Source organism: Telmatherina bonti (assembly GCF_933228915.1).
Source record: "Telmatherina bonti genome assembly, chromosome: 15".
Lineage (NCBI taxonomy): Eukaryota > Metazoa > Chordata > Actinopteri > Atheriniformes > Telmatherinidae > Telmatherina > Telmatherina bonti.
This window is the reverse complement of record NC_136613.1, coordinates 3,007,361-3,026,359: the sequence shown is the minus strand read 5'-3', so window position 1 is coordinate 3,026,359 and position 18,999 is coordinate 3,007,361. Positions and strand designations below refer to the sequence as shown.

Genomic DNA, 18,999 nt, shown 5'->3' with positions numbered 1-18,999 from the left:
ACATGAAACAACAACATTGGCACATAACATCTCTATACCTGTGATCTTGGTTCCCTCTTTGGTCTCTGAAGGAACACCAACACCATATTCATTCTCGCCTGTCACTCTGAAGTAGTAGACTTCCCCCTCCTTCAGGTTTGACACCTTGTTTGTCAGTCTGTGGCATGTGTCAGTTAGCCTGGTCCAGCCTTTCTTGCTGGCCTCACGGAAGTCAACAAGGTAATTCTTGACTGGTCCACCACCCTCGTTCTCAGGAGTGTCCCAGGTTACAGTGGCTGAGGTCTTGGTCACTTCCTTGACCTCCACACTGGTAGGGGGTCCAGGTGAGTCCAGGACTCTGACATTGAGTGTCAGTGAGGAGGTTCCAGCCACACTGGACAGCGTGATGGTGTATTTTCCAGAATCACTGCGAGTTGCTTTTTCTAAGGTGATTGAAGTGAAGGTGTCTGTGGTGTCAATGACAGCACGCACTCTAAGGTCAACATCAGGTTTAGACCAAGTCACACTGGGGATGGGTTTTCCTCTGAAGGGCACTTTCATGGTGAATGAGCTCCCATCTTTGACAATCAGAGTCTTCCTCATCTCATTGCTGATCTCAAAGACAGGCTCCTCCTCGTTTTCTTTGGCAATCTGTTTGTCTGACTCAGGACTGGGCTCGCTGGGTCCAATCTTGTTAATAGACTTGACAACAAACACATATTCAGCCCCAGGTGTCAGTCCCACCACTGTAAACTCTGTGTTCTTTGTGTTCTGGACTCCAACAATCCATTCATCATCTGATGTCTTCCTGTATTCTACTCTGTAACCAGTCACAGGTGCCCCACCATCAAACAGTGGCTTATTCCATGACAAAGTGACAGTGGTCTTTGTAGAGTCAATGATCTTAGGCTTAGTTGGAGGTGAGGGTAGGAACTGTGGGTCTTCAGCTTTGGTGAGTGGGCAAGGGGTGCTAGGAGCACTGAGGCCAGCAGCATTCTCTGCAAATACTCTGTACTCATACTCACAGCCCTCACGGAGGTTTGAGGCTTTCACTCTCAAGTCATAAACAGGTTTCTTGTTGACGCGACACCAACGGAGACCAGTCTTCTCTCGCCTCTCAATGACATAGCCAGCGATACTGCTGCCCCCATCAGAAACAGGCCTTTCCCAGCAGATGGTCATTGCCTCACTGGTAACTGAGGTGACCTGGACGTTAGTGGGGGCTGCAGGCACCGTGAATGGATCTAAGGCTTTTATTGGCTCACTCTCTAAAGCCTCTCCATCTCCATATTTGTTGACTCCCCTGACCCGGAAGATGTATTCATTTCCTTTAAGCAGCTTGGTCACTTTGCAGGTAGTTGCCTTCATGTCTCCATAGACAAGAGTCCAAGCAAGGCGACTCGTCTCACGCTTCTCTACGATGTAGTGCATGATTTCAGCACCACCGTTTTCTTGAGGAGGTCCCCATGTTAGAGTGCATTTTTCTGCTGTGGGGCCAGAGACTGCTAAAGGACCTGAGGAAGGTCCAGGTCTGTCTAGAACCTTACAGTTGATGGCCACAGACCGAGTTCCTGCTACATTGTGTAGAGTTAAGACATACTGTCCTGAGTCCCTCCTGATAGCATCTCTGACAATCAGAGTGGTTGCGAAGTTGGTGGAAGTTATTTCACATCTGGCTTTAACCTCAATCTCCCTCCCATCCTTAGTCCAGGACACAACTGGGAGTGGACGTCCAGTGATTTCAGCATCAATTCTGATAACATCGCCAGCCTTAATGACAACCAGCTGCCTGAATTTATCTTCCATGATGATGGTTGGAGGATCTACATCGTCCTTGACAGTGACAGGACCAGTATTTTCTGATGGAGCGCTTAACAGCTCAGCTGAATTTCGAGCAATGACATGGAAGTCATATTGGACATCTTCTGTAAGGCCTGTAACATCAAAGTAGGTGTCCTTCAGATTGGTGAAGTTGCATTTCAACCAGCGACCATTTGGAAGTTCTTTGCGTTCTACTATGTATCCAGTAATTTTCACTCCACCATCATACTCCGGCCCATCCCAGAAGAGGGAAACTGAGTTCCTGGTAATGTTTGTGACTCTGAGATGACGTGGAGATTCACATGGGTCCCTGGCTGCAATGGCCTCACTGGGCTTAGTGCATGGACCAATGCCAGCAATATTCTCAGCGTAGACTCTAAACTGATACAATAGGCCTTCCTCAATGCCGGTCATCTTAAACTGGTTATCAGCCAGCAGACCTCTGTTGACTTTGGTCCATAAGATGCTGCTTTGGTCTTTGCATTCGATGTGATAACCAATAACACCGCTTCCACCATCGCTGGCAGGTCTGCCCCACACCACCAACATGCTGGTCTTGGTAGCATGTGCAACATGGAGATTGGTTGGGGGACCGGGGGGCTCAAATGGATACTGAGCGATCATAGGAGCAGAGTCAATGGCAGGGCTCTTACCATAACGGTTCTCAGCAGCAATGCGGAACTGGTACTCTGTTCCTTGAGTAAGACGGGAAACCTTTATAGATGTCCTGGCTACCGTAGCTGACACAATCTGCCATGTAGTAGTGGTGGTGTCTCTCTTCTCCACCACATAGTTGTTGATTTGGCATCCACCGTCATAGGTTGGAGGATCCCAGGACAGACAGATGAAGTCAGCGCTCACCTCATCCACCTTAATGTTGCTAGGTGGACCAGGTTTGTCCAGGATTACAACAGAGATTTCAGCTGCCTTGGTGCCGACACTGTTAGTCAGAGTTATCTTGTACTTTCCAACATCATCCTTGGTGGTATCCTTGATGATAATCTTGGATGAAGTTTTGGAATTAACAACATTTACTCTTGTTGTCTGCTTAAGCACATGTCCGTCTTTTTTCCATGATACCTCTGGCTGGGGTCTGCCTTTGAAGGGAACATCAATCTTCAAGTCATCTCCTGCTTTTACACTGTAAGTGTTGAACAGCAGGTTGATGATAGGTTCTGTGGTGATATCCTGGACCACCACAGGAGCAGCTAAAGGCTTGGGATCACTCCTACCCTTATCATTCACAGCAATCACCTTGAAGGAATATTCCTCTCCAGTTGTGAGTCCATCAATAGTAGCTTCCAGAGCTTTTGCTTCACTGCATATTGTCCATTTGTCATCTCCTTTGGGTTGCATCTCCACAATGTAGCTTGTGATTTTGCTGCCTCCATCATGATCAGGCTTTTCCCATGACAGGGTGACTGTATGGCGGGTCACATCAACCACTGTGATTTTACCAGGAGGTAAAGGAGCTTCTGATACCTTCACTTGATCTGTGCTTGCAGGCAAACCTACTCCAAGCTCATTTACAGCCAACACACGGAAATAGTATCGGCCTCCCTCCTGCAGGTCTGAAACGATGTAAGAATTCCTGACACAGTTTGTGCAAACACTGGTGAAAGCCATTCTCTTCTGCTCTCTCTTCTCAACAATATAATGTGAGATCTTAGCCCCACCATCAATTAGAGGAGGTTCCCAGGAAAGAGACACAGAGTGTCTCTTCACATCCTTGACTTCCAGGTTGGTTGGAGCACTGGGAGAATCCAGAACTCTAACATTGATGAATGCAGACTTAGAACCACTAAGGTTCTCAAGGGTCAGAACATATTTACCTGTGTCAAATCTGTCAACATTCTCAATCACCAGCATGGTATAAGAGCTTGTGACTTCAATCTGAGCCCGTTCATTCAGAGTGCCATCAGCCTTTGACCACTTAACCTCAGGCTCAGGCTTTCCTCTGATAGTTACAAACAGACGGAGGGTGGCAGTAGCACGAACATTCACCATTTTCCTTAGGTCAGCATCTAGTTCAATTTCAGGAGCCTCAAGCTTCTCTGAAGCGATCACAGACCCAGGTAAGTCCACATGATCCCCAACTCCCTCAATGTTTACAGCACAGATACGGAAGTTGTACTCTGCATTCTCTTTCAGTTTCTTCACAGTGTACTGAGTGGCCTGGACCCCAGTGTGAGGTGTGCAAACAATCCACTCATCATCTCCAGCCTCCTTCAGTTCAACAACATATCCTGTGATTGGTGCTCCTCCATCATAGATAGGTCTGGACCAGGACAAGGAGACTGTGCTGCTGGAATGATCAGTGACTTTGGGGTTATTTGGGGGTCCTGGTGGATAAGTGGCATCACATGCCTTGATATACTCTGTGGGTGCACTAGGCTTTCCAACGCCGGCAGCATTTTCTGCTGAGACCCTGAACTCATAGGAGTGGCCCTCTGTTAGGCCTGTGCACCTGAATCTCAGGTCATTCAGTCTTTTCTTGTTACATTTGGTCCACCTGACCCCATCCTTATCACGTTTTTCAAGGACATATCCTTCAATTTGGGCTCCTCCGTTGTCTTCAGGCCTCTCCCAGGTAAGCACCATGGAGTCTCTAGTGATAGCACTGGGCTCCGGGGTGGAGGGGGCACTTGGAGTAGTGAATGGATTGCGAGCAATGACGGGCTCCGACTCTAAAGGTTCACCAACACCATATTTATTCACAGCGGTGACTCTGAAAATGTATTCATTGCCCGGAAGCAATTTTGTGACTTTATAGCTGATTGCCTGGATCTTGGGCTCAACCATAGTCCATGACAAACGACTAGTCTCTCTCTTTTCAATGATGTAGTGAGAGATGCTTGCCCCGCCATCATGTGAGGGGTGGCTCCAGTGCAGATAACATTTCTCAGCTGTTACTCCCCTAATTTCTAATGGGCCATCTGGAGGACCGGGTCTGTCCAAAACTTTAACATTAACTGGGATCACCTTGACTCCGCCCACATTAACTAGTTTTAGGACAAAGTGGCCACCATCGACTCTGATGCAATCTTTGACTGTCAGGATGGTACGTGTGAGTGTGGTCTTGATTTCCATTCTAGGTGTGGCTTTGTCAATTTCCTTTCCATCCTTGAGCCAAGTGACCTCAGGCAGGGGCTTGCCAGTGTAATCAGCATCAATGACAAATGTCTCACCTGCATGAACAACAGTCAGATCCTTGAATTTAGAGTCCATGGTGGCATCTGGAGCTTCAATCTCATCTTTGGCTGTAATTTCTCCAGTGCTCTCAGATGGCTTGCTGGAGATACCTGCAGCATTTCTGGCAATAATTCTGAACTCATAAACACAGTCTTCAGTGAGACCAGTGATTTTAAACTGGGTTTCAATGATATTTGTGAAACTGGCTTTCATCCAGCGGGTGTCTGGATGCTTCCTCCTCTCGATCACATAGCCAGTGATTGCACTACCTCCATCATACTGGGGCCTAGTCCACTGGAGGGTAACATGGTTTCTGGTGATTTCAATGGCTTCAGGAGTGCCTGGTGGGTCACATGGGTCCCTGGCTACTGTACTTTCAGAGGTCTTGCTAGCAGGGCTGAGACCAGCAGTATTCTCAGCATAAACCCTGAATTCATATTCAATACCTTCTTCCAGCTCTGTTGTCTTAAAACGTGCTTCTGGAATTAGAAGTTTGTTCAGTTTAGTCCATAAAAGACTGTTCTTCTCCTTTCTGTCCAGGTGATAGCCAAGGATTGGACTGCCCCCATTGTTGGTGGGAGGTTTCCATTCGACAACCATGTTATCCTTGGTTGCAGCTGTAATAATAGGTGTTCCTGGTGCAGCAGGCACGCTGAATGGATACTGAGCAACAACAGCAGGGGAGATGATGACTGAACTCTTTCCATATCTGTTCTCTGCAGACACTCTGAACTGGTACTCAACACCAGTCTTCAGTTTGGTGACTTTGATGGTTGTCCTTGCAATAGTTGCAGACACAATCTGCCAAGCTGTGGTGGTTGTGTCTCTCTTTTCTACAATGTAGTTGTTAATCTGACAACCTCCAGTATACTCTGGTGGCTCCCAGGAGAGGGTAACATAGTTAGAGCTCACCTCCTCAATCTTTACAGGGCCTGTGGGTGGCCCAGGTTTATCCAGAATGATGACAGTGATCTCTTCTGTAGCTGTTCCAATGCTGCTGGTGGCTGTAATGGTGTATTTACCAGAGTCTTCTTTATTTGCATCTTTAATGAGGAGTTTAGTAGATGAGGCTATGCTGGTCACATTTAGTCTAGTTGTTTCTTTGAGAGCCTGTCCTTCCTTTTTCCATTCAACTTTGGGAACAGGCCGCCCAAATACTGGGATCTCAATTTTCAGATCCTCACCGGTCTGTAAACTGTAAGTGCTGAACCTTATCTTAAATCTGGGCTCAATGGTTACATCTTTAGCAGTAACTGGTGCAGCCAGAGGTCTGGAGTCACTCTTGCCTTTCTCATTAAAGGCTGACACTCTAAACAGGTACTCATGCCCTGCACTGAGGCCTGTGACAGTACCCTCACAAGTTTTGGTTGTAGCAGCCACTACCCATTCCTCTGAGCCTACGGGCTGCATCTCAATGTAGTACCCAATGATCCTGCTGCCTCCATCATGATCTGGTTTTTCCCAAGAGAGACTGGCAGTGGTTTTTGTCACTTCAGTCAAAGTGACCTTACCCACAGGCAGCGGGGGCTCAGATGTTTTAACTGATTGTTTTGTCTCAGAAGCCTGACCCACACCAAACTCATTCTCAGCCAAGACTCTGAAGTAGTAGACAGTGCCCTCTGTGAGACCAGTGATGCGGTAACTTGTCTTGGTGCATTTGTTGTCAACATTAGAGTAAACCTTTCTGGTAGACTCACGCTTTTCAACTAGGTAGTTCTTGATTCTTGCACCGCCATCAATAACAGGAGGCTCCCAGGTCAGAGTAACACTCTCTCTCTTAATATCTTTAACTGTTAGATTCAAAGGAGCTCCTGGAGTATCCAGAACTTTGACAGAGACAAATGCTGATTTGGTACCTGCACTATTTTCCAAGTTGAGTATGTATTTCCCTGCATCATATTTATCACAGATGTCAATGGAGAGCTGTGTGAAATCTTCACCTGTCTCAATCTGAACTTTACTGGGCATCTCGCCATCCTCCTTAGCCCAGCTTACTTCAGGAGCGGGACGGCCCTTGAAAGGAATGCAAATTCTCATGGAGCCACCTGCTCTGACAACTATTCCCTTCCTGAGCTCTGAGTCCAGAATCATCTCTGGAGGATCAATCTTATCGATTGGTTTTACAACTCCCTGGATCTCTGTGGGCTCACCAACACCCAACTTATTGATGGCGCAAATGCGCACCTTGTATTCTTGGTGCTCTATCAGCTTTTTAATGGTAAACTTGGTATCATTTACTCCAAAGGGTGGTGTACATATGGTCCATTCCTCTTCATCTGCCTTAGTAATTTCAACAGCGTATCCTTGAATCTCACATCCACCATCATAGATTGGCCTATGCCAAGCAACCGTAACAGAGTCTTTTGTTGTGTCAACAACGTGTGTATTAGTGGGACATCCTGGTTCAAAGGTGGGGTCACAGGCTTTCAGATAGGGTGTAGCTGGGCTTGGCAGGCCCACTCCAGCTGCGTTCTCAGCAGATACTCTGAATTCATATTCATGGTCCTCTGTCAGTCCTGTTACTCTGAAACGCAAGTCTGTTACCCTACGTTTGTTGCACTTGGTCCACCTCACTCCGGCTCTGTCTCTCTTTTCAATAATGTAGCCTACAATATCACTGCCACCTGTGGTTTCAGGACGGTTCCAGCAGACAGTCATGGAGTCCCTTGTTATATTAGTGATCTCAAGTTCCTGTGGGGAACCAGGAGGAACAAATGGATTTCTCATTATCACAGGAGCTGATTCAAGAGGCTCACCCACACCATATTTATTGACTCCCATCACTCTGAAGATGTACTCGTTCCCCTTTAATAATTTGGTAACTTTGAACATTGTAGCACCACAATCGCTGGAAACCACAGTCCATGCCAAGCGGCTGGTTTCTCTCTTCTGAATGATGTAGTGAGAAATGCTAGCTCCTCCATCATGCCTTGGTGGAAGCCAAGACAGTGAGCATTTCTCCTCAGTAACATTACTGACCGTAAGGGGTCCTTCTGAGGGTCCGGGTCTGTCCAGAACCTTCACACTGAATGGAACAGTCTTAGTTCCAGCCACATTTGTCAGAACCAGAGTGTACTGTCCTCCATCCACTCTAATGGCATCCTTAACAACAAGCAAAGCCTTAAAATCTGTGTTTTTGATCTCAGCTCTTGCTGAGTTTTCAACTTCAACGCTTCCTTTGAACCACTGAGCTGTGGGAATGGGCTTTCCTTCCACGCTGGCCTCCAGATTGAAAGTCTCTCCAGCACTAATAACAAGGGTCTGGTTGTACATAGGATCTGTTTCACACTTAGGTGGCTCAACTTCATCTTTAGCTGTTATGGATCCTGTAGTCTCAGAGGGCTTGCTGACAGCACCAGCCGCATTCCTTGCTATCACTCTGAAGTCATATTTGCTGTCCTCTGTCAGGCCGCTAACTGTGAACTCGTGTTCAGTGATGTTAGTGAAGCTTGCCTTCATCCATTTGCCCTCAGGAAGGTCACGTTTTTCTACCACATACCCAGTAACAAGGCTTCCACCATCGTACTGTGGGGCAGTCCACCTCAGTTTCACCGAGTGCCTGGTCACAATCACAGCCTCGGGACGACCAGGAGGATCACATGGGTCACGAGCCACATAAACTTCAGATACTTTGCTGCATTTTCCAATGCCAACAATATTCTCAGCATACACTCTGTACTCATACTCAATACCTTCCTCTAAAGGAGTGGATTTGAATCTGCAGTCTTGGATGAGCATTTTGTTGATCTTGGTCCAGAGGATACTGTTCTTCTCTTTCCTCTCCAAATGGTAGCCCAAAATTGCACTGCCTCCATCTGATGGGGGTTTATGCCACTCAACCACCATGTAGTCTTTAGTGTATGAGGACACAAATGGTGTTCCTGGACTACCAGGTTCCTGGAATGGATACTGAGCCAGGACAGGCTCTGAATCAATTGCATAACTCTTTCCATATCTGTTCTCTGCATAGATTCTGAACTGGTATTCAGCACCTGTCTTCAGATTGGACACCTTTAATGTTGTTCTTGCCACAGTGGCAGACACAACAATCCAGTTTGTTGTTGTTGTGTCTCTCTTTTCCACCACATAGTTGGAGATTGGACAGCCACCTGTGTATGTAGGAGGCTCCCAGCTAAGAGTGATACTCTCAGCACTGATATCGTCAATCTTTACGGGGCCTGTTGGTGGGCCTGGTTTGTCCAGGGCTATTACTTCAATAGTGGCATCCTTGGAACCGAGAGCATTGGCAATATTAATAGTGTACATTCCTCCATCCTCTCTGGTGGCATCCTTTATGGTCAGAGTGGTGTGATGTGCTGAATCAGTGACATTAACTCTGGTGGTCTGTTTAAGGGCTGCTCCATCCTTGGTCCAGGTTATGGTTGGCTTTGGATGGCCAGCAATTGGAACTTCTATCTTAAGGTCATAACCCACTTGAACATTGTAGGAACTCAGTTTGGGTCGGACAGAAGGCTCAATGACAAGATCCTTTGCTACAACTGACTGCACCAGTTGTCTTGGGTCACTTTTGCCTTTGTCATTTACAGCGACAACCCTGAACTGATATTCCTCTCCTTTGAGAAGGTTGGTCACTACTGTTTCCAGAGCCTTCACACTGGCACATACAGACCAATTTTCACTGTCCTTTGGAGCCACTTCAACTTCATAGTAACTAATTCTGCTTCCACCGTCATGTTCGGGCTTCTCCCAGGTCAGAGTAACGGTGCTGTGAGTGACATCCACAACGCTGACCTTACCTGGAGGCTGAGGCTTCTCAGATATTTTAATTGGTTCTAAAGTTTTAGCTGGGAGACCCACGCCATATTCATTTTCAGCCAGGACTCTGAAGAAGAAGATTCCGCCCTCTGGGAGTGGTTCAACTTTCCATGACATCCTGTTGCAGGTGGTTATAGGAGAATAAACTTTCCTGGTACTCTCACGCTTTTCAACAATGTAATGTTTAATCTTTGATCCTCCATCAAGAAGAGGAGGTTCCCATGTGAGAGTGACAGAGTTCTTGGTAATTTCTTTCACTGTGAAGTTGGTAGGTGGGCTCGGGGAGTCCAGGACTCTGACACTGATAAAGACCGACTTCATTCCGCTGGCATTCTCTGCAGTCAAGGTGTACTTTCCACTGTCGAATCTGTCAACATTCTCAATCACAAGTGAAGCGTAGCTTCCTGTATTGTCAATTTGGGCAGTCTCCTTAATCTCCCCATCAGCTTTGCCCCATCTCACCTCAGGAGCTGGACGACCTCTCACAGGAACAAACAACCTGAGAGTGCTTGCTGCTCTGATGTTGATCATTTTTCTCATATCAGCATCCAGGTCAAGATCAGGAGCTTCTAGCTTCTCCTCAAGAAGAAGCTTTCCAGGCACATCGGCATGCTCACCAACACCAACTTTGTTGACTGCACACACTCTGAACTGGTACTCATGTTTCTCAAGAAGCTTTTTCACTGTAAACTTGGTGTCTGTAATTCCAGTGGGAGGAGTGCACATAAACCACTCATCAGATGCGCCATTACATGCTTCAACAATGTAAGCCTGAATCTCACAACCTCCGTCATAGATTGGTTTGCCCCATGTCAGAGAGACAGTGGATCTAGAGGTGTCTACCACCTTAGGGTTGTTTGGTGGTCCCGGTTTGAAGATGGGATCCAGTGCTTTGTAGTACACTGTTGCTGTGCTAGGTGTGCCCACTCCAGCAGCATTTTCAGCAGAAACTCTGAATTCATAGCTATGGTTTTCAAGGAGCCCTGTCACTCTGAAGCGCAGCTCACTCACGTTGCGCTTGTTGCACCTGGTCCACCTCACGCCGTCCTTGTCACGTTTCTCAACGACATATCCTTGGATGGCGCTGCCACCATCACTGGCAGGTCTCTCCCAGGTCACCACCATAGAGTCCTTACTGATTGTGGAGACTTCCACCTCTGTTGGTGGGCTGGGAGGGACAAATGGATTCCTGGCGATCATTGGCTCAGACTCCAGGGGCTCGCCCACACCATACTTGTTGACTGGAATCACTCTGAAAACGTACTCATTATTGGGTAGAAGCTTGGTGATCTTCAAGTTCAGTGTCTGAACTTTGGGTTCAACCACAGTCCACACCAATCTACTGGTTTCCCTCCTCTCAATAATGTAATGGGAGATATCACTTCCACCATCTTGCAAGGGAGGTTTCCAGGAAATGGAACATTTCTCACTGGTGACACCGTAAATAGAAATGGGGCCCTCAGGTGGACCTGGTCTGTCCAAGACTTTGACATTGATGTTAACAGATTTCTCTCCTCCAACATTCTTTACCAGCAGGGTATACTGACCTCCATCCACACGGATAGCCTCTTTTACAACCAGACAGGCTGTAAAGTCTGTGTTTTTCAACTCCAAGCGAGCTGCCTCGGTAATCTCATGGCCTTCTTTTAGCCAGTGTACGGCGGGCACAGGCTTACCGTAGATTCCAGCTTCAAGTCTGAACGTCTCGCCTGCATTTACCACTACTGCCTGGGAGTACTTGGCCTCCAAGTCAATTTTGGGTGGGTCCACCTCATCCTTGGCGGTGATCTCTCCAGTGGAATCGGACGGTTGACTAAAGACTCCTGCTGCATTTCTAGCAATAACACGAAACTCATAAGTCTGATCTTCAGTCAGTCCTGTGATGATGAATTCAGTCTCAATGATGTTAGTGAAACTGGCCTTCATCCAGCGGCCACTTCCCTCCTTCTTCTCAACAACATATCCTGTAATTTTGATGCCACCATCATACTCTGGTTTGGTCCATCTGAGTGTTACTTGGTTTCTGGTTACAATGACAGCTTCTGGTTTTCCTGGTCTATCACAGGGATCTCTTGCCACCTGGATTTCACTTACTTTGCTGGCTTTGCTAAGACCAACAATGTTCTCAGCATAGACCCTGAACTCATATTCAATTCCCTCCTCAAGACCAACAACCTTATATCTGGGTTCTGGGATGATTTGTTTGTTCTGTTTGACCCACAGTAGACTGTTCTTCTCTTTGAGTTCTAAGTGGTAGCCCAGAATCTTGCTTCCACCATCATTGCTGGGTTTCTCCCAAAGAACTACCATGCTTTCCTTGGTTGCTGACTGGACTTCAACAGAACGTGGTGAACTTGGAACTTCAAATGGATATTGGGCAATGATTGACTCAGAGAGCAGGAATGAAGACTTGCCATATCTATTTTCTGCAGCAATCCTAAACTGGTACTCAGATCCAGTCTTTAGACGAGCTGCCTTGATTGTGGTTCTGGCCACTGTAGCCGACACAATCTGCCAGTTGGTGGTCGACGTGTCTCTCTTCTCCACAATGTAATTATTAATGCCACAGCCACCATCATACTTTGGTGCATCCCAAGTCAAGATCACGCTGTCAGCAGTGACCTCATCCAGCTTGATTGGGCCTGTTGGAGGTCCAGGTTTATCTAAGACAACAACACTTATATCTGTTGTGGCCTCTCCAGCTGTATTGGTCAGTTTGATTGTATATGTGCCAACATCATCTCTGCAAGCCTCCTTAATGACCAGGAGAAGATTTTTATCTGTGGTCTCAGCATTAACTCGTGTTGTTTCCTTGAGAACGGCACCATCTTTGAGCCATGTTGCTGTAGCCTTGGGACAAGCAGCATATGGCACGTCGATCTTCAGATCATCTCCGGCCAGGACGCTAAATGTGCTGAAAAGCAGTTTGAAGGATGGTGAGATCACCAGATCCTTGGCCACCACAGGCACACTGAGAGGACGTGGATCACTTACACCCTTTTCATTGGTGGCTGAGATACGGAACATATACTCCTCTCCCTGCGTAAGTCCAGTTACTTGAGCACTGTTAGTCTTTACCACCATGACCTGAGTCCACTTTTCACTGCCTTTACCCTGCATCTCAACAATATAGCCTGTGATTCTGCTTCCACCATCATGGTCTGGCTTTTCCCATGTTAATGTTACACTGGTACCAGTCACTTCAAGGAGGGAAACTTTGCCTGGTGGTAGAGGCTTCTCAGACACTTTAATTGGCTCAACAGTCTCTACTGGGAGACCAACACCATACTCATTTTCAGCAAGGATTCTAAAGAAATACATTTTTCCTTCTTCCAGTTCTCCAATTTTCCAACTAGACTTGTGGCAACTGGCGCACACAGTGGAGTAAGCCTTTCTGGTTGATTCGCGCTTCTCAACAATATAGTTGCGGACTCTGGAGCCCCCATCAATGAGAGGTGCATCCCAAACCAGGGAAACTGAATCTCTAGTGACCTCCTTGACCAACAGATTTTGAGGTGCTCCGGGAGTATCTAATACTCTGACATTAACAAAAGCGGTCTTGCTTCCTGACGCATTCTCTACAGTTACCATGTATTTACCACCATCAAACCTGTCAACATTATCTATTTGGACAGTAGTGAATGATGGAGTGATTTCAATGTTGGCTTTGTCTAAGGATTCTCCATGCTCTCTTGACCATTTTACTTCAGGTGCTGGCCTTCCCTTGATAGGAACAAAAAGTCTAAGTGTGCTGCAGGCTCTGATGCAGACCACTTTACGCAGCTCTGCTCCAAGTTCAATTTCTGGAGGAAGCAGTCTGTCTTCGGCTTTAGGTGTACCAGGAACGGCAGCGGGCTCTCCCACTCCTTCACAATTGGTGGCACAGATGTTGATTTTATACTCCTGGTTCTCCTTCAGATTGGTGATGGTGAATGAAGTGGATGTCCATCCTTTTTTGGGAGTATGTATTGTCCATTCATCTTCCTCGGGCAGGCATGTCTCCACAATGTAACCGGTGATTTCCGAACCCCCATCATAGACAGGTTTGTTCCAGGCGAGAGAGATGGAAGACTTGGTAGTGTCCAGCACTCTGGGGTTTCCAGGAGGTCCAGGCTGGAAGATGGTATCTATGGCTTTGTAGAATGGACTGGAAGGACTGGGCTGACTTAGACCAGCATTGTTCTCAGCAAGAATTCTGAATTCATACTCATGTCCAACTGTGAGTCCAGAAACTTTGAATCTCAAATCAGTTACAGTCCTCTTGTTGCACTTCACCCAGCGTAGACCTGTTTTATCTCTTCTCTCAACTATGTAAGTGTTAATTCTGCTGCCCCCATCATGTTCAGGACGCTCCCAACAGACCACCATGGAGTCCTTTGTGATTGTGGTAACCTCAGGTTGTGATGGTGGATCACTAGGAACATATGGGTTGGCGCATATGATGGGTTCAGACTCTAGAGGTTCACCAACACCGTACTTGTTAACAGCCATGACCCTGAAAATGTATTCATTGCCCTTAAGAAGCTTAGTGACCTTGAACCTGTTTGCTTGAAGATCTGTAGCCACATTTGTCCACGCCAACCTACTGGTCTCACGTCGCTGAATGATGAAATATTCAATCTTGGCTCCACCATCATGTGCTGGATGCAGCCAGTTAAGGACACATTTTTCAGCAGTGACGTCTGTAACAGTGAGGGAAGCTGGTGGTCCAGGTCTATCAAGCACTTTGACATTGAATATGAACTTGGCAAAGCCTCCAGGATTTCTGGCAGTCAGAGTAAAAGCGCCACCATCCCTCCTCAGGGAGTCTTTGTTGATTAGAGTTGTGTGGAAATCAGATGACTTTATCTCTAGCTTTGCTGTATCCTCCAGCTCCTTCCCTTCCTTGGTCCAAACCAGAGATGGAATTGGCCTGCCAGTCACATTGGTTTCCAGCTTGAATATCTCTCCTGCCATGACCACAACAGTGCTGCTAAAGGAAGCATCAACATCTAGCCTGGGCTCCTCAATGTCATCTCTGCATGTGATTGCTTCTGAAGGTTGAGATGGAGCGCTAACGCCACCAGCTGAGTTTCTAGCAAACACACGGAATTCATAAGTTGCATCTTCAGTCAGACCACTGACAGTGTAGATGGTTTCTAGAATGTTGTTAAAGTTTGCTTTGAGCCAGCGTCCATTGGGCAGTTCTTTCCTCTCCACTGTGTAACCAGTAATGGAGAATCCACCATCACCCTCGGGTTTGGTCCACGACACTGTCACTTCATGTCTTGTGATATTTAGTGCCACAGGTCTGCCGGGTGGGTCTACTGGATCCAAAGCATACATAGGCTCAGAGGGTTTACTTGGTTTGCTAAGACCAGCCATGTTTTCAGCAATGACACGGTGCTCATATGCAATGCCATCAACAAGGCCTGTTGATTTGAAAATATTTCCAACAACAAGAGCTTTGCTGATCCTCTGCCACAGAATGCTGTTTTTCTCTTTTCTGTCCACGTGATAACCCAGAATGGGGCTACCTCCATCAGATGATGGTTCGTTCCAGCTGAGGGTCATAGCATCCTTGTTGAAAGAAGTGACCGCAGGAGTGCCAGGCTGACCTGGTACATCAAAAGGATAAGCAGCCAACACTGATTCAGAGACGATACATGGTCCAATGCCATATCTGTTCTGGGCTTTGACACGGAACTGGTACTGTGTTCCAGTGTTAAGTCTGGCTGCCTTGAATGTGGTGCGAATGACCGTAGCTGCCAACTCCACCCACGAAGTGCCAGTAGTCTCCCGCATCTCAACAATATAGTTGTTGATTGGAACACCTCCATCGTTCTCTGGTGCTTCCCAGGACATGAGGACATAATCACAGGACACTTCATCCAGCTTGATGGGGCCAGTAGGAGGGCCTGGAATGTCATGGACCAGGACTGTGATGGTCTCTGTCAATGTGCCCAGTAGGTTCTTGCCTGTCATCGAATACTGGCCTCCATCAGATCTTTTGATCTCACCAATGTTGAGGATAGTTGATGTGGGTGTGGTCTCGATGTTCATTCTTTGTGTCTCCTTCAAAATTACATCTCCCTTCTTCCAGCAAACCACAGGCCGAGGTTTACCTAGCACTGGTATCTCCACTTTGACACGATCTCCTGCCTTTGCAATAACAGTCTTCTGGTAGACCCCACGCAGATCAAACGATGGAGCAGATGTTTGCTCTTTGATAACAGCAGGTCTGCTCTCACGGGGATCACTCCTGCCTGATGCATTGACAGCCATTATACGGAAGGTATATTCAGCACCCTCGATCAGATCTGGAACAGTGTAATCCAGGGCCTTGATGGTGATCACATGGACCCACTGATCAGTGTCCTTTTTCTGAGCCTCAATTACATATCCAGTAATCAAACTTCCTCCATCATGAATGGGTTTGGTCCATGCGAGACTGGCACTATCAGCTGTCACATCAGTGACATACAAGTTTTCTGGTGCAGATGGGGCCTGAGACACACGGATTGGCTCTGGGGTTTCAGCAGGCTCGCCAACCCCCAAGTCATTTTCAGCTGAAACACGGAAGTAGTAGTAAGATCCCTCCTCAAGATCTGTAAATTTAAAGGAACACTTCTGCCATGTGGTGGTGAGCACTGTGTAGGCCTTCTTGGTGGCATTCCTCTTTTCAATAACATAGTTATGAATCTTTGAACCACCATCAATTACTGGGATTTCCCACTGAAGGGTAATGCTGTTCTTAGTGATTTCTCTTGGTTTGAGGTTGGCTGGTGGTCCTGGAGTGTCCAAAACCTTCACGTTGACGAAGCCCGTCTTCTTACCGGCAACATTTTCCAGACACAGGTTATATTTCCCAGCATCATATCTGGTGCAGTCGGGGATAACCAGTAGTGTGAAGGACTCCGTTGTGTTGATGTGTGCGCGAACCTTTAGGTTGGTATCATCTTTGCTCCAAGTTACTTCGGGAGCAGGACGGCCCTTAATGGGAACAAACATGCGGATGGAAGCACGGCTCCTGACAACCAGAGTCCTCCTGAGCTCAGCATCCAGCTCAAAGTCTGGTCCTGTTTCCTGGTCCACCAGTTCTGTCACTTTTTCAACCTCTGCAGGCTCACCGGTTCCCTCCGAGTTGACAGCACTGACTCTGAAGTGGTATTTGCCTCCTTTCTGAAGTTTACCAATCACATACTCAGTAACTGTCACTGGGTACTGCATCTCTGTCTCCCAGTCATCAAGCCCTTCCTTTTTGTACTCAATGATGTAACCTTCCACTTCAAGACCACCATCATAGTGGGGTCGGCCCCAGGCAAAAGTTGCTGTGGTTTTTGTGGTCTCTAAAATTCTGGGGTTGGATGGAGGACCAGGTGGATCTAATAAATAACAAAAAAAAAAAAAAAAAAACAAGATATTAGTAGGGTTTGCTGTGATATCTGACTTTTTAAAAAAATCTTTTTAAAATTCTGTTCAGTTTTAATTTTACTTACAGACAATATCTCTGGTCATCACTGGGCATGATGGCGCACTTGGCTCTCCAAAACCAGCCTTATTTTCAGCGGTGACTCTAAACTCGTACTCTACTCCTTCAGACAGGCCTTGCACCTTAAAGCGCAAGTCAGGGACTGTCCTCTTACAAGCTCTCACCCATCTCATTCCCTTCTTCTCTTTCCTCTCTACACAATATCCTCTAATGTCACTTCCTCCATCCTGTACTGGTCTCTTCCATGAAATGGTGACAGCATTCCTACTGATATTATCAATCTCTGGGGTTGACGGTGGACCTGGTGGGCCTGAAGACAGAAAACAAAATATGAACAATAATCTGTAAACCTTGAGGGATTTTTGCTCTATCTCTAAATTAAAATGTGATAAAATGTGATAAATCTTCATTAAATTTCTTCAAACAACACGTAAACTTACGGAAACTGTCGACCATTTTGACTGGACCAGACTGACTTGAGTCTCCAGTGCCATACTGGTTCACAGCCGACACCCTGAATATGTATTCATTGCCCTTGATCAGTTTGCTGGCTACATATCTGCAGTCCATCACGTTTTCAGCGAGTTTGGTCCACTGCAGACGGCTGGTCTCTCTCTTCTCCAGAATGTAGGATTTGATAGAGCAGCCTCCATCCTCCTCTGGTGGAAGCCAGGTCAGAGTACACTTCTCAGCAGAAATATTACTGGCTTCGATGGGACCTGGAGGCCCAGGCACATCTAGGACCTTCACCTTAACATGTTCTTCCTTAATACCGAAGGGGTTGCTAGCAGTGATGGTGTACTCTCCTGTGTTCTTCCGGCTTGCGTATTTAATAGCCAGGGTGGAGGAGGTGGGAGTATTGGTCACAGTGACAATGTCCGAGTTCTTCAACTCGCGGCCTCCTTTAGACCAGACAGCAGTTGGTGGAGGCTTTCCGACAATTTTAGAGGCTGACATCACAATTGTGTCTCCTGCCCTCACTGAGACACCATCCTTATGGTCAGGGTCGATGGTGATAGATGGAGGCTCTGAAAACAGGACAGGGTATGGATGAGCATTCAGTCCTTACCAATCAGATTTACTAAAGCAACCAAGAGAAAATATGTCTGAATGTAAATTAAATTACCATATTCATCCTTGCAGGTCAGGAACTCGGTAGACTCTGAAGGAACACTGACAGCACCAGCAGCATTCTTGGCCCTAATTCTGAACTGATACTGAGATCCCTCTGTCAGGTCAGGGACAGTGAAGGCACATCCCTGGACGTTAACATGGTTGGCCTTCATCCAGGCTTTGCTGTCAGCCTCCAGCTTCTCCACCATGTAGCCAGTCACCTTGTAGCCGCCATCATATTTGGGAGCCGTCCAAATCAGAGTGACTGTGTTCCTGGTAACATTTATCACTTCAGGCTTGCCTGGAGGATCTGATGAAGAACATGTCGGTCTTTTCATTATATGCAAGAATTTATCCCCTCGGATTAATAAACAAATCCCAATCACTGAACTTACCGATAGGATCAAGGGCAACCACCGCCTCAGTGACCCTGCTTGCCTTTCCAAGGCCAGCCATGTTCATGGCCATCACCCTGAACTCGTACTCTAATCCCTCTATCAGGCCAGTCACTCTGCACTCCTTCACTCTGAGAGGGGTCTTACTGGCCCGTTTCCACATCAGGCTGTTTCTCTCCTTAAATTCTATGTGATACCCTGGAAAAATAATAAAATCCATTAGTGACTGCTGAATTTATCTGGTCATGCTGC

General features: G+C 46.9%; 1 protein-coding gene across 1 annotated transcript in view; it reads right to left on the bottom strand.

Moving 5' to 3' along the window:
• The window catches only part of LOC306766733 (titin-like), a 377,999-nt gene that overhangs the window by 28,544 nt on the left and 330,456 nt on the right, over positions 1-18,999 (bottom strand). Inside the window, 5 exon segments of the mRNA XM_079254554.1 lie at positions 39-17,132; positions 17,247-17,549; positions 17,680-18,267; positions 18,366-18,662; positions 18,748-18,945. Coding sequence (XP_079110680.1) covers positions 39-17,132; positions 17,247-17,549; positions 17,680-18,267; positions 18,366-18,662; positions 18,748-18,945 — 18,480 coding nt within the window.